The sequence below is a fragment of the Bombina bombina genome, chromosome 5 (assembly GCF_027579735.1).
Source record: "Bombina bombina isolate aBomBom1 chromosome 5, aBomBom1.pri, whole genome shotgun sequence".
NCBI classification, from domain to species: Eukaryota; Metazoa; Chordata; class Amphibia; order Anura; family Bombinatoridae; genus Bombina; species Bombina bombina.
The window spans coordinates 299,690,092-299,708,070 of NC_069503.1; the positions used below are offsets into that span (position 1 = coordinate 299,690,092).

The following is a 17,979-nucleotide window of genomic DNA, read 5'->3' on the forward strand; positions in this document are numbered from 1 at the left end:
GCTATTTTAGGGGGATATCTGTGTGTGCAGGTGACTATTACTGTGCATAATTATTAGGCAACTTAACAAAAAACAAATATATACCCATTTCAATTATTTATTTTTACCAGTGAAACCAATATAACATCTCAACATTCACAAATATACATTTCTGACATTCAAAAACAAAAGAAAAACAAATCAGTGACCAATATAGCCACCTTTCTTTGCAAGGACACTCAAAAGTCTGCCATCCATGGATTCTGTCAGTGTTTTGATCTGTTCACCATCAACATTGCGTGCAGCAGCAACCACAGCCTCCCAGACACTGTTCAGAGAGGTGTACTGTTTTCCCTCCTTGTAAATCTCACATTTGATGATGGACCACAGGTTCTCAATGGGGTTCATATCAGGTGAACAAGGAGGCCATGTCATTAGATTTTCTTCTTTTATACCCTTTCTTGCCAGCCACGCTGTGGAGTACTTGGAAGCGTGTGATGGAGCATTGTCCTGCATGAAAATCATGTTTTTCTTGAAGGATGCAGACTTCTTCCTGTACCACTGCTTGAAGAAGGTGTCTTCCAGAAACTGGCAGTAGGACTGGTAGTTGAGCTTGACTCCATCCTCAACCCGAAAAGGCCCCACAAGCTCATCTTTGATGATACCAGCCCAAACCAGTACTCCACATCCACCTTGCTGGCGTCTGAGTCAGACTGGAGCTCTCTGCCCTTTACCAATCCAGCAACGGGCCCATCCATCTGGCCCATCAAGACTCACTCTCATTTCATCAGTCCATAAAACCTTAGAAAAATCAGTCTTGAGATATTTCTTGGCCCAGTCTTGACATTTCAGCTTGTGTGTCTTGTTCAGTGGTGGTCGTCTTTCAGCCTTTCTTACCTTGGCCATGTCTCTGAGTATTGCACACCTTGTGCTTTTGGGCACTCCAGTGATGTTGCAGCTCTGAAATATGGCCAAACTGGTGGCAAGTGGCATCTTGGCAGCTGCACGCTTGACTTTTCTCAGTTCATGGGCAGTTATTTTACGCCTTGGTTTTTCCACACGCTTCTTGCGACCCTGTTGACTATTTTGAATGAAACGTTTGATTGTTCGATGATCACGCTTCAGAAGCTTTGCAATTTTAAGAGTGCTGCATCCCTCTGCAAGATATCTCACTATTTTTTACTTTTCTGAGCCTGTCAAGTCCTTCTTTTGACCCATTTTGCCAAAGGAAAGGAAGTTCCCTAATAATTATGCACACCTGATATAGGGTGTTAAAGTCATTAGACCACAGCCCTTCTCATTACAGAGATGCACATCACCTAATATGCTTAATTGGTAGTAGGCTTTCGAGCCTATACAGCTTGGAGTAAGACAACATGCATAAAGAGGATGATGTGGTCAAAATACTCATTTGCCTAATAATTCTGCACTCCCTGTATATACATAAACTGCTTTTATTTTGCCTGTTATGTTTATGTATTGCAAGACTACAGAAAGGTCTTGTAAATTTTATAGAGACTGCATAGAGCACCAGCAGTAAATGGTCTTAGGTCAACAGAATTAGGTCCTTGCTAGGCACCATCTGTAGTGGGACCTAAGCTATCAGTTACACGTTACATTGAATGCATATTAGACATGTTTATGCCTGCTTACAAACACTAAAATCTGTTCTTTCGTTAGTAGCATTATTAGGAGATATAGTGGTTTGTGAAGAATGCCAGTAATAGAACAGAGAATCATATTGGTGCATGTTTTAAATAGTTTTAAATAGTCCATCCAGTTAAATAGTTTTAAATAGTCCATCCAGTATATATTTTTTCTTACCCTTCTTTCATGTCGTTGATTGGAAGTGGAACTCTTCCCCCACGATCCAGTGCTGAAGTAATATTAATAGCATTTAGACGCTCTGGTTGCCAGATGTTTTTCACTGCTCCAAGAAAATCTCCTAGAATTTCACTAGCCAACATTTCCTCAACATTCATATTTTTAATGAAGAATTCTGCTTGGTACGGTAGTGGGAAATCTATTTTTAAAATACATAAAATACAATGACTTTTAAAAAAACAACAACAATAACAGTTTGACCATAGTACATTGTGTAGCATCTCAATAAACGGTAACATATTTTGGTTATCAATCAACAACTCAGTGAATGTGCTGTTCCCTAAAACTAAGAAATCTATTTTTTTACTTTAGCAACTTTTACATTTTGTGACTGATGAATAAGGCTAAATTTAAGAACAGTGATTGGGGTGTGTCTAAATTTTATCATTTGAAAGTTCCCCTTGACATTCATTTTCCAAATCATTATCTGGAGAAAATAGTATCATCTATGTATTGAATGTAATATTAGATCTTTTAATTGTAGCATTCAAAGAAGTATTTTACTTGAGTATTGATTACCACAAATTTACATTCAAGTCTATGACAATGAACATTTAAATGTTAAATTTGAATATTTGATAAAGACAAAGTTAATTTATTTTCAAGTCACTCAAAATACCCTTATTATGAACAGATTTGACCAACATTCATTAATTTTAGTGAACATGCATATCCTTCCTATTCCTAGTGAGATTAGGAATTGGTGAAACTAGATAGGCTTTAGGGACTAAAAAGGGCTTTGACAGAGCTTTATCTTTTATTGCACCCATACTCTCTAACCCCTTCTCTGTAATCTCCCTTACACAAATGTAACAAACAGGAAGATGGTAAAAATATCATTCATTCAAATATTCATAATCATGTATCTATGTCTTTCCCACATAAAAGTAAAATTAAAAGGACATTAAAGTAAATTTTTTACACATCAGAGATGTGTAAATCTTTTCTTTTGCCCATATATTCCCTATGTCACAATTCCATCATCATGTGACATGAAGACAAACATACAGATTCCCAGCAATGGCAGCAGCACTGTCAGTAACCTGGTGCATCAGGAAGACCAGAATGAGGCAAGTATGTGGTCTGTGGCGGGGGGACAAAAGGATGTTATGATCATGTGCAATGGTTGCATCTTTCTTTGTGTGTAGAGAGATCAAATCCTGTTTTCCTGGACATGTTTAACTAAGAAAAAACATCTTTACACAAAACCAAATGATACTGTCTTAACGGTTAAATCACGGTTGTAAATACAAAAAGAGAAGAGAAAAAAAAAGAATACACACGAAGACCTTGTTGACTTCAATGCTAATAATAATCAGGAGGCATTTGATAGAAAAAAAACATAACGTCATAAATCCTGGGGGAAGGATAAGACCCGCAATCTCGACTATTTATCTAGAACTTATTCTGGGTCTTTATAGGCTTTCCACTCTTGATGCAGAGTAGTCGGCCTATCAGAAGGGGGCACACAAAAACATTTGTTGTAGAAAAAACAGTGTAGTCAAAATCCCTGAGGGGGAAGGAAAGAACCCACCATTTCGGCTATTTATATGTAACTAGTTCCAGGTCTTTTTTAGACTCTCCACTCTTATCTCAGAGTGGTCAGCCTATCAGGAGGGGGGCACAAAACAAAAAACAAATAAAAGCAAAAGGTAGGGGAATGGGGGGGAAGGGGGGGGAGAAGAGATTAGGGGAGGGGAGTAGGAATGGGGAAAGTTATTCTAGATTCCAAGATGAAGGTAGCTGTTCTGTTTCAATTCGATGAATAAGCCACCTGGAGGTCTTGAATATCAAATCAAATTGTAATTGTGTCTCTAGGGGTAAGGTGAAAATTAGCTTGACCCATTTAGAGAAAAACCTTTAGGTTTGAGGCTCGCTAGGGGTTTTTAACTTAAATTGTTCCATAATCCATATAAGTGTACTCCCCAAATTTAGGTTTGTGGCTAGTTTTCCAGTTTTTCAGGATCATATTTCTCCCTATCATAATTAAGGTATTGATTAATTTATAGTTGGGATTCTCAGCTGAGTGTCTGAGTAAAAAGAATATATGTACTGGCGATAGTCTGAGATTGATTCCATTTATTTAATTTAGTCAGAAATTCACCTTTTTCCAGAATTGTAAGATTTTAGGGCAGCTCCAAAAACAGTGTATCTCGTCTGTTATTTCTGCATTACATTTCAGGCAATTCTCTTTTTTTCTTGAACCATTTTATAATTTTAAAATGTGTGATTTATATCTTATTCATAAGTTTAAAATGAGATTCTCTCCAATTTATAGAAACTAGAGTTCCACTAACCTAACCCTTTGTGATATAGTTTCGCTATTTATATTTGACAGGCTCTTGTTCCTTTTCCCTACCAAATACCCAATATGGGATTCCCCATAGAATTTAATAGAAAATATTATATACATAGGTAATAGAGTATTTCCTTCCTGATATATTTTGATTGCTTCTTCAAGACAACTCACTGTAGAATCATTACCGGTTTCCAGCCTTAACGCTGATATACGGTGCCGCGCCTTGAGGTAAAAAAGATACTCTCTGTAAATTAAATTCTGAAGTCAAATCTGTAAAAGTCTTTACTGTTAGTGTCTCACCTAGACAGATATCTCTTTTGTTTCTAAGTCCATGTTCAGCCCACTTATTAAATATCCTGTATGATAACCCTGGGGTGAAGTCTGGATTACCCAAAATGGGTAGGAACCCTGACCTTTGAAAATTGATATTTAGCTCCATGCAAATCTTTTGCCATGCTAATATTATAGATTTGAATGTATACATTTGATCCACGATAGATGGTAGTTTTGGGGAGGGGATGTGAATAATTGTTTTGAGGGAAAATGGAGGTATCAGCTGAGATTCAATAGAAAGAAAGGATTTTGGCTAATGCGGCATAATTATATAATTTTATGTTAGGGAACGACATACCTCCATTGGCTTTGGGCAATGAGAATTTTTTTAAGGGAAACCCTCACTTTTTTACCTTGCCATACAAAATTTGAGAATATTTTTTACAAGAAGAGTATATCTTGTCTAAGTAAAATCAGAGGTACATTTTGTAATAGATATAATAATTTAGGGAAAAGTATCGCTTTAATCATCGGTAAATTGGCACAATTGTTAAATTTCTCTTAAAATTCATTGAAACACCTGGGGTAAAATTTATTGAAACACCTGGGGAAATTAAATTGATACGATAATGATGGGTTTCTACTTAAAAAATACCCAGATATTTAATGTGTTCGACTTCCTTAAAAGGATGTAAGATTTCATGGTCTGATTTAATAATCCTTAACAATTCGGATTTACCCATATTGATTTTTTAACCTGAAATAGAGCTGAATATTTCAATAAGATGTAATAACTGTGGTGTAGATTAATCTATATTACTAAAGAATAGTAGGATATTGTCTGCAAACATTCACCTAGATTACGAGTTTTGCGTTAGAGGCTGTGTGGTACTAACGAGCAGCTTTCCCTCACCGCTCACTTACATGCAGCGCTGGTATTACGAGTTTACAGAAACCCGTCGTTAAAAGACAAGAAGTGAGCGTTGAGCAAAATTTTGGTCATTACTGCACTCCAATACCAGAGCTGATTAAGTCAGAGGTGAGCTTGTGTAACGTGCTCGTGCACGATTTCCCCATAGGAATCAACGGGGAGAGCCGGCTGAAAAAAGTCTAACACCTGCAAAAAAGCAGTGTAAAACTCACTAACGCAGCCCCATTGATTCCTATGGGGAAATAAAAGTTATGTGTACACCTAACACCCTAATATGAACCCGAAGTCTAAACACCCCTAATCTTACACTTATTAACCCCTATTCTGCCACCCCCGACATCGCCGACACCTGCATTATATTATTAACCCCTAATCTGCCGCTCCGGACACCGCCGCCACCTACATTATATGTATTAACCCCTAATCTGCTGCCCACAACATCGCCGACACCTACATACTATTTATTAACCCCTAATCTGCATTCCACAATGTCGCTTACATGTACATTATATTTATTAACCCCTAATCTGCCTTCCCCAATGTCGCCGACACCTACATTATATTTATTACCCCCTAATCTGCCTTCCCCAATGTTGCCGACACCAACATTATATTTATTAACCCCTAATCTGCCGCCCCCAACGTCGCCGCCACTATATTAAAGTTATTAACCCCTAAACCTAAATCTAACCCTAAACCTAAAACCCACTAATTTAAATATAATTTAAATAAATCTAAATAAATATTCCTATCATTAACTAAATTATTCCTATTTAAAACCAAATACTTACCTATAAAATAACCCCTAACTATTTAATAACTACCTAGCTAAGATAAATACAAAAGTACCTGTAAAATAAAACCTAACCTAAGTTACAATAACAGCTAACACTACACTATAATTAAATACATTTACTAAATTAAATACAATTAAATTAATTACATACAATTAGCTAAATTAAATTAAATTTGCTAAAGTACAACCCCCCCTTAAATTACAGAAAATAATAAACAAATTACAGATATTTAAACTAATTACACCTAATCTAATAGACCTATTAAAATAAAAAAGCCCCCCAAAATAAAAAAACCCCTAGCCTAAACTAAACTACCAATAGCCCTTAAAAGGGCCTTTTGCGGGGCATTGCCCCAAAGTAATCAGCTCTTTTACCTGTAAAAAAAAATACAAACAACCCCCCAACAGTAAAAACCACCACCAACACAACCAACCCCCCAAATAAAATACTATCTAAAAAAAACTAAGCTCCCCATTTGGAAGGGCATTGCCCTTAAAAGGGCAGTTAGCTCTTTTGCCACCCAAAGTCCCTGACCTAAAAATAAAACCCACCCAATACACCCTTAAAAAAAAACACTAACCTCCTGAAGATCGACTTACCCGAAGACGTCTTCATCCAAGCCGGGCCGAAGTCCTCAACGAAGCCGGGAGAAGTCTTCATCCAAGCCAGGCGAAGTGGTCCTCCAGACGGGCAAAAGTCTTCATCCAGACGGCATCTTCTATCTTCATCCATCCGGCGCGGAGCGTGTCCATCTTCAAGACATCCGATGCAGAGCATCCTCTTCTGCCGACGGACTAACAACGAATGAAGGTACCTTAAAGTTATACACATAAGAGAACACAGGAGCACCTGGGGATGGCCGTTGCACAATAGTTTAATAGAGAAACATGAACAGGGTACAAAAAGATATAGCAGAAAAAATATTCAGGGAAACGTCCCTCTTAAAATGATAATAAACCCAATACAGAGATGAAAGTGCATGAAAAAGAATGAGCTAAATGACAGAACAGCGGCTAACGCGTTTCGGCGTGAGCCTTACTCATAGCCTCTTAAAACACAAGTGATCAAACAAAAGTTTAAAATACTTAGCTTCTAGACTGATTGGAGTTGGAGTTACACACCCTCCAGCCAATTAACCAATCAGTAACATATTCAGACACACGCACACCCACCTCCCCCTACCCAATCCAGTTCACTAGCTGTCAGCAAATGTAATAATAGACAATGTATTTACAGACAAAAGCTTGGAACATAGATAATAGTAACAATCCTGAACACAATTCTAATTATCCCAGTACTTATCATCACTGAGCGCTCCTAATACTGCTTTAGCAAATGTAACCAAATTAGTTCGCGAATGAACAGCGCCCGCTACAGATGGGGATAAGAGGATCAGATGTGCAAAGCACAAATCGACCGCGCGACCCCATCTCGTCACCGGAACCGTACTTCTACACAGTTGAACGGGGTCCGGCGTCACTGTTCCGTGACAGGACAGCTCTGATTGGCTAGTCAGCAAAGCGTAAACAAACGCCTATCCCTTACATAGGTTACACCCCTGGGATCCACGTCATCATCACAGGAAAATAGGTAAATAAATAAACAAGTAAACACGCGCCACCCCACTGTGTAACATTAGACGATATGAAGCAAACCACTTAGACCAAAATACCAAATTACCAAAGAATTGGAGCAACACATTACAGGCTGGTGGAAAAACACACAGCATACCTCTGATGTAAAGATGCATACAAGCAAATAAACACTGAAACAGGCTACCTTATTTATCCAAATATTATACATAAATTAATGATCTGGTCACATCCTTTATGTTCAAGTAAGTTTATCTGTATATATATACATACAATCATGGAGGTCAATAAAGGAATTTGTTAGTCTTAAACCCCGAACTAAACCCATTCGCCAAACAAAGATCATAAGATTTTAAATATTAAACAGTTGTAAATACATACACAGACATGTCTATGACTAGGTGTCGCGCTGGGGGCCAAAAGACAGATATAAAGTACCCCCAACACAGGCACATAATCCAATAAATCCATGTCGAGGTAACACTGCTAATATCCCCAAATCCAAAAAGTGGTTCATGACACACTAATCACACCTAGTATAATCACATAAACTGATCTAATGATGTCAATAAGATTGAAAATCAATATAAATATAAATATAAAAATTGGGATTTAGAGGATCACAATCCCAACCTTATACTATACTCCAGGCCGATGTCAATGTCAATCAAATAAATTGAATATATACAGGAACAAACCCATAAACAAATAAACAAAACCAGTTGATCCCATACATCAAATAAACAAAAAAATATATATAAAAAATAAATGGACATAGATCTTTTAAATTAAGGAATCAAACCAGCTGGATCAATTCCAAGATAACAAAAAACCTCAACACAAGGTTCAAAAGAGATCAAAAGATACATGAGTAGCTAAATAAATAGATGACCTCAATAGTGTAAATTGTAAATGTATACATATATACACACCTAAGCCCGTGACCAGAAGTTGATCAAATCAAATTCTGAGTTGAGGCCCCCTGGAATCCTCGTCTTCAACTTGAAGATCCAGAAGGCCTCTCTTTCACCAAGCTTGTTCACTCTATTTCCCTGGCCACGTTTCGGGGGAACTTTGTCAATGATGCTCCATACAAAGGACCTCGCTGACTTGTTGTGTGTCTCGACAAAGTGTCTCACCAGGGGGGTAGTCTTAGACCCCATCCTGGTATCTGACAAATGCTCCTTTATACGGGTTCGGGCCTCCCTCGTCGAGAGCCCAACATATTGCAGAGAACACACACTACATGTGATCAAGTACACTATATAAGTTTGTCTGCAGTTTAGACAATATCTAATCCTGTAGCTCTCACCCGTCACTGAGGATTTAAATACATCCCCTACCACAACCTTTTCACAGGCAACACACGTGTGATGGTGGCATCTAAAAAACCCCACAGATGTCAGCCAGGATGAGGCACTATGCCCAACAGGCTCTGACCAAATCTTAGTGGGGGCAACCATGTTGCCAATTGTCCTGTTCTTTTTATACGCAAATCTGATCCCCCTCTCCACTACATCTGCTAGTCCATCATCTGCTTGCAAGAGATTAAAATGCTTGCCCACTATTTCACAAACTTCTTCATATTGTTTGGAGTACTCAGTGATGAAAGACACTCTAGTGGTGAAATCCTGGTCGCCCCCCTCTCTCTCTCTCCTTTTGGTTCCAGATAATAATGTTTCTCTGGGAATTCTCTCTACATCTTTCCTAGCCTTCATAATTAGACGGGGATCATATCCCCTCTCCTTTAGTCTAAGGGTCAAGTCATCCGCCTGTCTTTCATACACAGACTGAAAAGTACAGTTCCTTTTCAGGCGGATAAATTGACCCTTAGCCACACCCCTGAATACTCTCCTTGGGTGACAGCTAGAGGCGTGCAACAGAGAATTCCCCGCTATGGGTTTGCGGAAAACCTCCGTACAAATCCCTTTACCTTCTACACCCTCAAATGAAATGTCTAGAAAATTGACACACCTGTCTTGTACCTCAGACGTGAACCTCAAATCACAGTCATTATTATCCAGATTTCTCACAAACTCACCCAGTTGGGACTCAGTTCCTCCCCAGATGAATAGTAGATCATCAATAAAGCGACCATACCAGATGATCTCTGTTCTGAAGGGATTCTGATCCCCAAAGACGTGGGACAACTCCCACCACCCCATGAAGATGTTGGCATAGGATGGGGCAAACTTTGCTCCCATGGCTGTCCCACGCCTCTGGAGATAGAACTGTCCCATGAACTCAAAATAATTGTGGGTGAGGAGGAACCGAGTCACCTCAACCACAAAGTTGATGAACACTGGTTGCTCACCATAATGCCTGTTGAGGAAAAAACGTACTGCCTCTACCCCTTTATCATGAGGAATGCAGGTGTAGAGGGACTTAACATCCACATAAAGGATGTGACCAGATCATTAATTTATGTATAATATTTGGATAAATAAGGCAGCCTGTTTCAGTGTTTATTTGCTTGTATGCATCTTTACATCAGAGGTATGCTGTGTGTTTTTCCACCAGCCTGTAATGTGTTGCTCCAATTCTTTGGTAATTTGGTATTTTGGTCTAAGTGGTTTGCTTCATATCGTCTAATGTTACACAGTGGGGTGGCGCGTGTTTACTTGTTTATTTATTTACCTATTTCCCTGTGATGATGACGTGGATCCCAGGGGTGTAACCTATGTAAGGGATAGGCGTTTGTTTACGCTTTGCTGACTAGCCAATCAGAGCTGTCCTGTCACGGAACAGTGATGCCGGACCCCGTTCAACTGTGTAGAAGTACGGTTCCGGTGACGAGATGGGGTCGCGCGGTCGATTTGTGCTTTGCACATCTGATCCTCTTATCCCCATCTGTAGCGGGGCGCTGTTCATTCGCGAACTAATTTGGTTACATTTGCTAAAGCAGTATTAGGAGCGCTCAGTGATGATAAGTACTGGGATAATTAGAATTGTGTTCAGGATTGTTACTATTATCTATGTTCCAAGCTTTTGTCTGTAAATACATTGTCTATTATTACATTTGCCGACAGCTAGTGAACTGGATTGGGTAGGGGGAGGTGGGTGTGCGTGTGTCTGAATATGTTACTGATTGGTTAATTGGCTGGAGGGTGTGTAACTCCAACTCCAATCAGTCTAGAAGCTAAGTATTTTAAACTTTTGTTTGATCACTTGTGTTTTAAGAGGCTATGAGTAAGGCTCACGCCGAAACGCGTTAGCCGCTGTTCTGTCATTTAGCTCATTCTTTTTCATGCACTTTCATCTCTGTATTGGGTTTATTATCATTTTAAGAGGGACGTTTCCCTGAATATTTTTTCTGCTATATCTTTTTGTACCCTGTTCATGTTTCTCTATTAAACTATTGTGCAACGGCCATCCCCAGGTGCTCCTGTGTTCTCTTATGTGTTTGACTTTGTACCCAAGGACGGAGTGAGCACTGGTGTTTGGCCGCTAACTGCTGATTCATTTGACCACCGAGGGACAGCTTGTGGGACCAGGGGTCGATAACAGCCTCCCCTATTATAACCTAGGCAATCAACTCTGCAGGACGGTGAGATATGGAGAGAGCCGCTGGAGCAGTTTCTGATAAGGTATTCACCTAGTGTTTTTCGAAGGGGTATCTGTTTGTCACCAATTCAACAATAGTGTGACTTTAGACCCAATTCCCTGTCTATATTCACCTGTACCCAGGGAGGGAGGAACCCTGTTGTGCAGGATTAAGTTTGAACTGTCTATTGCAAGAGCATCAAGGGGTGGAAATTAAGTGCTCTTTTTTGCCTATACACACCATCACATTTGACAGATTATTACTTGTGTCATAAGTTCGTGTAAACACTCATCGTTCTTTTTCCTCCTACTTTGTTCAATTACCTTAAAGTTATGTCATCCAATATGGTGTCCCTTAGATTCTGATTGGCTGATAGAATTCTATCAGCCAATCGGAATTAAGGTAGAAAAAATCCTATTGGCTGATGCAATCAGCCAATAGGATTGAAGTTCAATCCTATTGGCTGATCCAATCAGCCAATAGGATTGAGCTGGCATTCTATTGGCTGTTCCAATCAGCCAATAGAATGTGAGCTCAATCCTTATATTGTAGCTATTTTAGGGTTTATTTTATATGTAAGTATTTAGTTTTAAATATGAATAATTTAGTTAATGATAGGAATATTTATTTAGATTTATTTAAATTATATTTAAGTTAGTGGGTGTTAGGTTTAGGGTTAGACTTAGGTTTAGGGGTTAATAACTTTAATATAGTGGCGGCGACGTTGGGGGCGGCAGATTAAGGGTTAATAAATATAATGTAGGTGTCGGCGACATTGGGGAAGGTAGATTAGGGGTTAATAAGATTAGGGGTTAATAAATATAATGTAGGTGTCGGCGACATTGGGGAAGGCAGATTGGGGCTAATAAATATACTGTAGGTGTCGGCGACATTTGGGAAGGCAGATTAGGGTTAATAAATAGTATGTAGGTGTCGGCGATATTGGGGGCAGCAGATTAGGGGTTAATAAATATAATGTAGGTGTCGGCGACATTGGGGAAGGTAGATTAGGGGTTAATAAATATAATGTAGGCGTCGGCGACATTGGGAAAGGCAGATTAGGGGCTAATAAATATAATGTAGGTGTCGGCAACATTTGGGAAGGCAGATTAGGGTTAATAAATAGTATGTAGGTGTCGGCGATATTGGGGGCATCAGATTAGGGGTTCATAAATATAATGTAGGTGGCAGCGGTGTCCGGAGCAGCAGATTAGGGGTTAAAATTTTTATTATAGTGTTTGCAATGCGGGAGGGCCTCGGTTTAGGGGTTAATAGGTAGTTTATGGTGTTAGTGTACTTTTTAGCACTTTAGTTTAGTTTTATGCTACAACGTTGTAGTGTAAAACATAACTACTGACTTTTAAATGCATTAGGGATCTTGACAGGGTAGGGTGTACCGCTCACTTTTTGGCCTCCAAGGACAGACTCGTAATATCAGCGCTATGGAAGTCCCATAGAAAAAAAGACTTTACGAAGTTTACATAAGTCGTTTTGCGGTAAGGCCAAAGAAGTATGCGGTACACCTAAACCTGCAAGACTCGTAATACCAGCGGGCGTAAAAAAGCAGCGTTAGGACCTCTTAACGCTGCTTTTTTACCCTAACGCACAACTCGTAATCTAGCCGACAGATAGTATAACCTTTTCCCCTTCCAGCCAAATTCCTACCAGCTCCTGTCTTAAAAGGATTGTGAAACGTTCTAATGCTAGGTTAAAATGTAATGGAGACAGGGGACATCCTTGACGTGTTCCTCTCTTGAGTTTAAAACTCTCAGAGGTCTCTTCAATATAGTGTCTCATATATGTTATCTTTTCATAGAGCATATCCATATACATCAAGTATTATTATTAGTGTAAATATCATAAGGGAGACAATGGTGTGAATCTTCCAACATATATGTATATGCCTTTTGTAGAGCGGAATGTTCTAAACTTATTATAACCACCAGCGCTTTCTATATACTTGTATGTGATATCAGTGTTAAAAGAGATTTTGAGGAGAATCTCTTTGATTTTAGAAACTAGCAGCAGGTGATATAAGTGGCTTAGCATTAGCTTTCATTTATGAAGTAGTCACATATTGTGATTAAGTATATAATACCGATATTGGGAGCGCTCTCAAATCTTGGGGTTTTCCTTTGGTGTACACCAGGATTCCTACTTGTATATATATAATCTCTAGTTCAACATACCCTTAAATCCATGTAAGTATGCACAAATAATATCAAGATTTCGGTTAGCCTTACTCATGCTTTTGCGTGCCATATCCGCAAGCCTCCCTATCAACATACGAGTGGTAGTAGTAAAAGTCTGACCTCTCCTCCTCAGTAGCCATAGCAACTGTTGGACACCACATGAGAACACATTCTAAAACATACTAGGGACCCAGCAAAACACTTTTAGAGTCTCATTGACATGATTTAAGACATGGCTTGGAACAGGGATTGATAGATGAAGATATATTCCAAATATGGCTGTTCCTGCTTACTCTCCCTAAAATCCATAAAGTCAATAGCAAGTAGCACTTTAATGTTTTCTTTATCACAATATGTAGATTTTTATCTTCAACCATGTGTCAAAAATATGAAGTTTTATCTAAGGGATTCAATACAATTGATAGAGGCTCTAGAGAATATCAACATGGATACAGATTATATGTTGGTCATGGCAGTAAACAGCCTCTATAAAATTATCCCTCATGAGGAAGAAAAACAGACAGGGCTCTAAATCAATAGTGCTTAAAGCTCTAATGTTGGAATAAAACCCTATTTGGATACAGAGCTGCCTTGTTATCTATTTGGTGTGAAATGCTGTTTTAAACAAATACTTTCTATCTATAGTGGATTCATAGTAAATTGGAAAGTTGTTTAAAATGTCATTCTCTATCCAATCCATTTAAGCTTCATTTTAACTTTATTGTCTATTTAAGGTTCAGGTCAATGACAAAACAAAATGTAAAAATAAATGTCCTGTTATGGTAATACTTATTTTAAGTGTGTGGAAATTTAATCTGAAATATAACATTATTTCAAATCAATTCTAGCACTTTTGAGTTATGCTACTTAATTATTTAAACTAATTAGTTATGGTACCCCTGGGGATGAACCTCCACATTGCTTAATCTGTAATGAGATAATTTTCATTAAAATAGGCAGTGATGTTGTAACCATGGAGCCTGCCGACTGTGTGACTATGCTTAGTTCAAGCTGCATATGAATATAGTGATGCCAGCTATGTGGTTACACCATTGGATAAGGCAGTGTAAATAAAGAGGATGATAGGCTGATGGAGAAATATAAAGACTTACATTTTTAATACATTAATTACTTTTTAATTTGAATAAAATGAAATCCATGGTGGATGAAGTTACGGTTAAATTAACAATACATTGAATTCAATTTTATTATTTGAGGTTTAATGTTTAGCTACTTCACTACAGCAATATTTTTCATCACTTGCTATCATCTGTCAAAGCTCAGATCAGATGGCAAAATGCAGGGTCACAATGAGCAAATTATTATCAGTATAGTTGAAGTGGAGGTATTATGCATCACACCATCCTCAGTTCGTATTGTAAACTACATTAATGATTTCACACAGAGCTGCAAGATGTGGCATGTGACCAGCTTCATACTAACTGAAGTCGGACCAGGCATGCTTAAAGGTCATTATTTTGCAGAATAGTAGGTTCTATATTCCCAGTTAATATAAAAATGAATTCAAACCAACATACCTTCTGCTGACATAATATTGATGACTAAATTATGTCTTGCGGTCTCAAAAGTGCGTCTGTTGTAAGCAGTGATCTATTGAGAAAACAAATCAGGAGAAATGTAATTACTTTAACTTTACATACTATAAAATATATACAGAAGCATTCCGGTAATTCTACTTTTATCACACCTGTAAATTCAGAGGCAAAACCTCAAACATGAAACAGCTGCCCTTCCTGAAAATGGGTACCCTAAACAAGGGCTGCATGAATAAATTGAATTGTATCTTTACACTTAAATTGATTGTTTGAGTGTAGTTTTTAAGCACTTTTCTGTTATTCTGCAATGGTGTCTCTAAAAATAATTTATTTCACCCAGTCAAATTCATTCTTTCATAATTCATATCATCAAAGATCATGATCAAAGAATGCAATGAGAGCAAAGCAAATTTTATCATAGACTTAAATTGAAAATTTTTCTTTAAAATTGTTATGTCTGAATCAAAAAAGAAAAAGAATTGTGTTTCTTCTCCCTTTTAAGAGATATAAAACATTCTATTTCATTGTTGTAATAAAAAAGCACTAAGCAGTGGGATATACTTAATAGAATTCTTGCAATATACTTTATTTATATTTTTTTTAAGGATTAAAGAATTTTTATCATTTCTTTCTTTTCTTTTTTTTTTTTAAACTCCATTTGTGAAGGATCTTTTATTTCCAGTCACAGCCCCACAATGGGGGCTCAGGTCTCTACAAGAAGGCAAAGTAGCAGTTTTTTCTTTAAAGTGTTGCTATGAGACAACTGATTTAGCTGCAGTCAGTTTAGTACCACCTGTAATCTATATTTGAGATAACCCATTCTTATCTACCAAACAAACATCTAAATTATGGAGGATGAGCTAGGCTATGCCAGCGTTTCTACCACAGCAGCAATGTTAGACCAGTGGGAATCTAATTTGCTGCAATACCTTGATGTTCATTTTTGGAAGCTTGAGCAGAGCCTCATGGCTCTCTTTGAAAGTCTAATCCTAAAATACGGAACCTACAACATAGCTACTGACCTACAGGCCGACTGTCCCAGAGAAAACAAAAGAGCTTAGGCAAAGCAGCAGTTTTTCCTTTAAAGTGTTGCTATGAGACAACTAATTTAGTTGCAGTCAGTTTAATGTCTATGCTTAGTAGGGCACTTTTGCTGCAAAATCATGGGAAAATATAACTTAAACCTTGTGACTACACTGAGACGTTCGATGTGCATTTTGCAAGAAAATAAGCAAGTTGTTTGTTGTTTTAATACAATCTGTTTCTTTTTATGTTTACTGTGATTTAACCTTTTTTTTCTTCTAAAAGAGCACAGTTTCATATAGCTTTAAGAAAATGTCTCTGCTCAGTTTAATCAGATGCTTTGCTTTGATAACATTCACTACAGGTACACCAATCCACCAGAAGACTATTTTCTGCATGTATATGCATGATTGTATACAGAATGTAATGTGGGGCATGTATGTGCCATGGCTGCACATGGCCAATAAACCAGAAACTCTGCTCAATAAATTAATCTACGCCATGTAATCACATTTAAGCTTCACCATTGAGCTCCTAATTCCATGACATATAGCAGTGAACACTATGCTGGTGTGGAAAATACATATATTTTACACTAATTTATACAGAATTAGCTAGATTAGCCACTGAAGACTCTGGAGGCTGCATAGTAAAAAGGCTCGATCACCCCTCCCCTCCAGGAAGTCAGGTATAAGGAGAATTCCACCTGTAATTTTCATTTGAGAACCAGATAACCCATTCTTATCTACCAAACAAACAGATACATTATGGGGGATGAGCTAGACTATGCCACCGTTTCTACCACGGCAACAATGTTAGACCAGAGGGAATCTAATTTGCTGCAATGCCTTGATGTTCATTTTTGGAAGCTTGAGCAGATCCTCATGGCTCTTTTTGAAAATCTAACCCTAAGCTATATAACTTACAACATTGCTACTGACCTACAGGCAGACTGTCCCTGAGAAAACGGAAGAGCTTAGGGGCTTGACAGCAGTCCTAAGGAGGGATTTCCAGCTCCCCCTAACACCACTTTTGACGCTTGTGAAATCTCATCTGATAGTTTGGGACCATTTACTAGAGACTTAAGGGAGTACATCATGGTTCTGGATACCTTACATTGCTTCATCCGATACAACTCAGTCTCCTTCACTATCTCCGACCTCATTCCAATCAACTCAGCAATCAATTCACTCTTCTGGATGGGTTTGAGACTTCTTATTGCTGGATCAAGGAAATTCAGCATGGCCCAGTAGTGGCCGGAGAAAATAGAGTGGGGTACATAATATTTGTAGGAGACTGTCAAGTATGCCAGGGTTCTCTTTTTATCTGTTTACTTAGTTTTTGAATAATTGTATTCCTGTATAAATGTGTTGTTATTTTCAGATTGTTTCCCTAAGGTGTTATTGCATGGGGATGTTTACTTGTTGAATCTTAGTGGACATACAAATCTTATCTAGCTAATAGATGTGTTTATATAGTTTCCCTATGATCAATGCACTCTGTAAAAGGTTATATCTTACACTTGGGATGATATACACCTTTTTTCCCTTCTCTCCCTCATCCCACATTGATACCTTAATAGCTAACACTGTGTTATCTGCGGCCAGAATAATATGGCACAGTACTTCTGATTATAATTTATACGTGGAAATAAGGGAAGTTAACTTTTGAGTTCGGGTCTACATCTCACCTTCTCTTACATTGAGTGCCATACAAGACACATCTAAGGGTTATGCTATAAGGTTAGTTATGGCAATGTATGATTGAGCTTTACAACTATTATATCCATTAATACTGTAATACATCTTCCAGCAATATCTGATCCCCACAATTTTCACTATATTAGATGATCTATTTAGCTGCTTTTACCTCATAATCCTCGATAAAGGCTCAGTTGTGAGACAAAATT

General features: G+C 38.1%; 1 protein-coding gene across 3 annotated transcripts in view; it reads right to left on the reverse strand.

Moving 5' to 3' along the window:
- Positions 1 to 17,979, reverse strand: part of SGCE (sarcoglycan epsilon) — a 193,345-nt gene that overhangs the window by 105,613 nt on the left and 69,753 nt on the right. For all 3 annotated transcript variants that reach the window (XM_053714063.1, XM_053714062.1, XM_053714064.1), the window contains exons 4-5: positions 15,030 to 15,102; positions 1,804 to 2,002 (exon numbers count right to left, since the gene is read on the reverse strand). In XM_053714063.1, the coding sequence (XP_053570038.1) occupies positions 1,804 to 2,002; positions 15,030 to 15,102 (272 nt within the window). The remainder of the gene's footprint in view (positions 1 to 1,803; positions 2,003 to 15,029; positions 15,103 to 17,979) is intronic.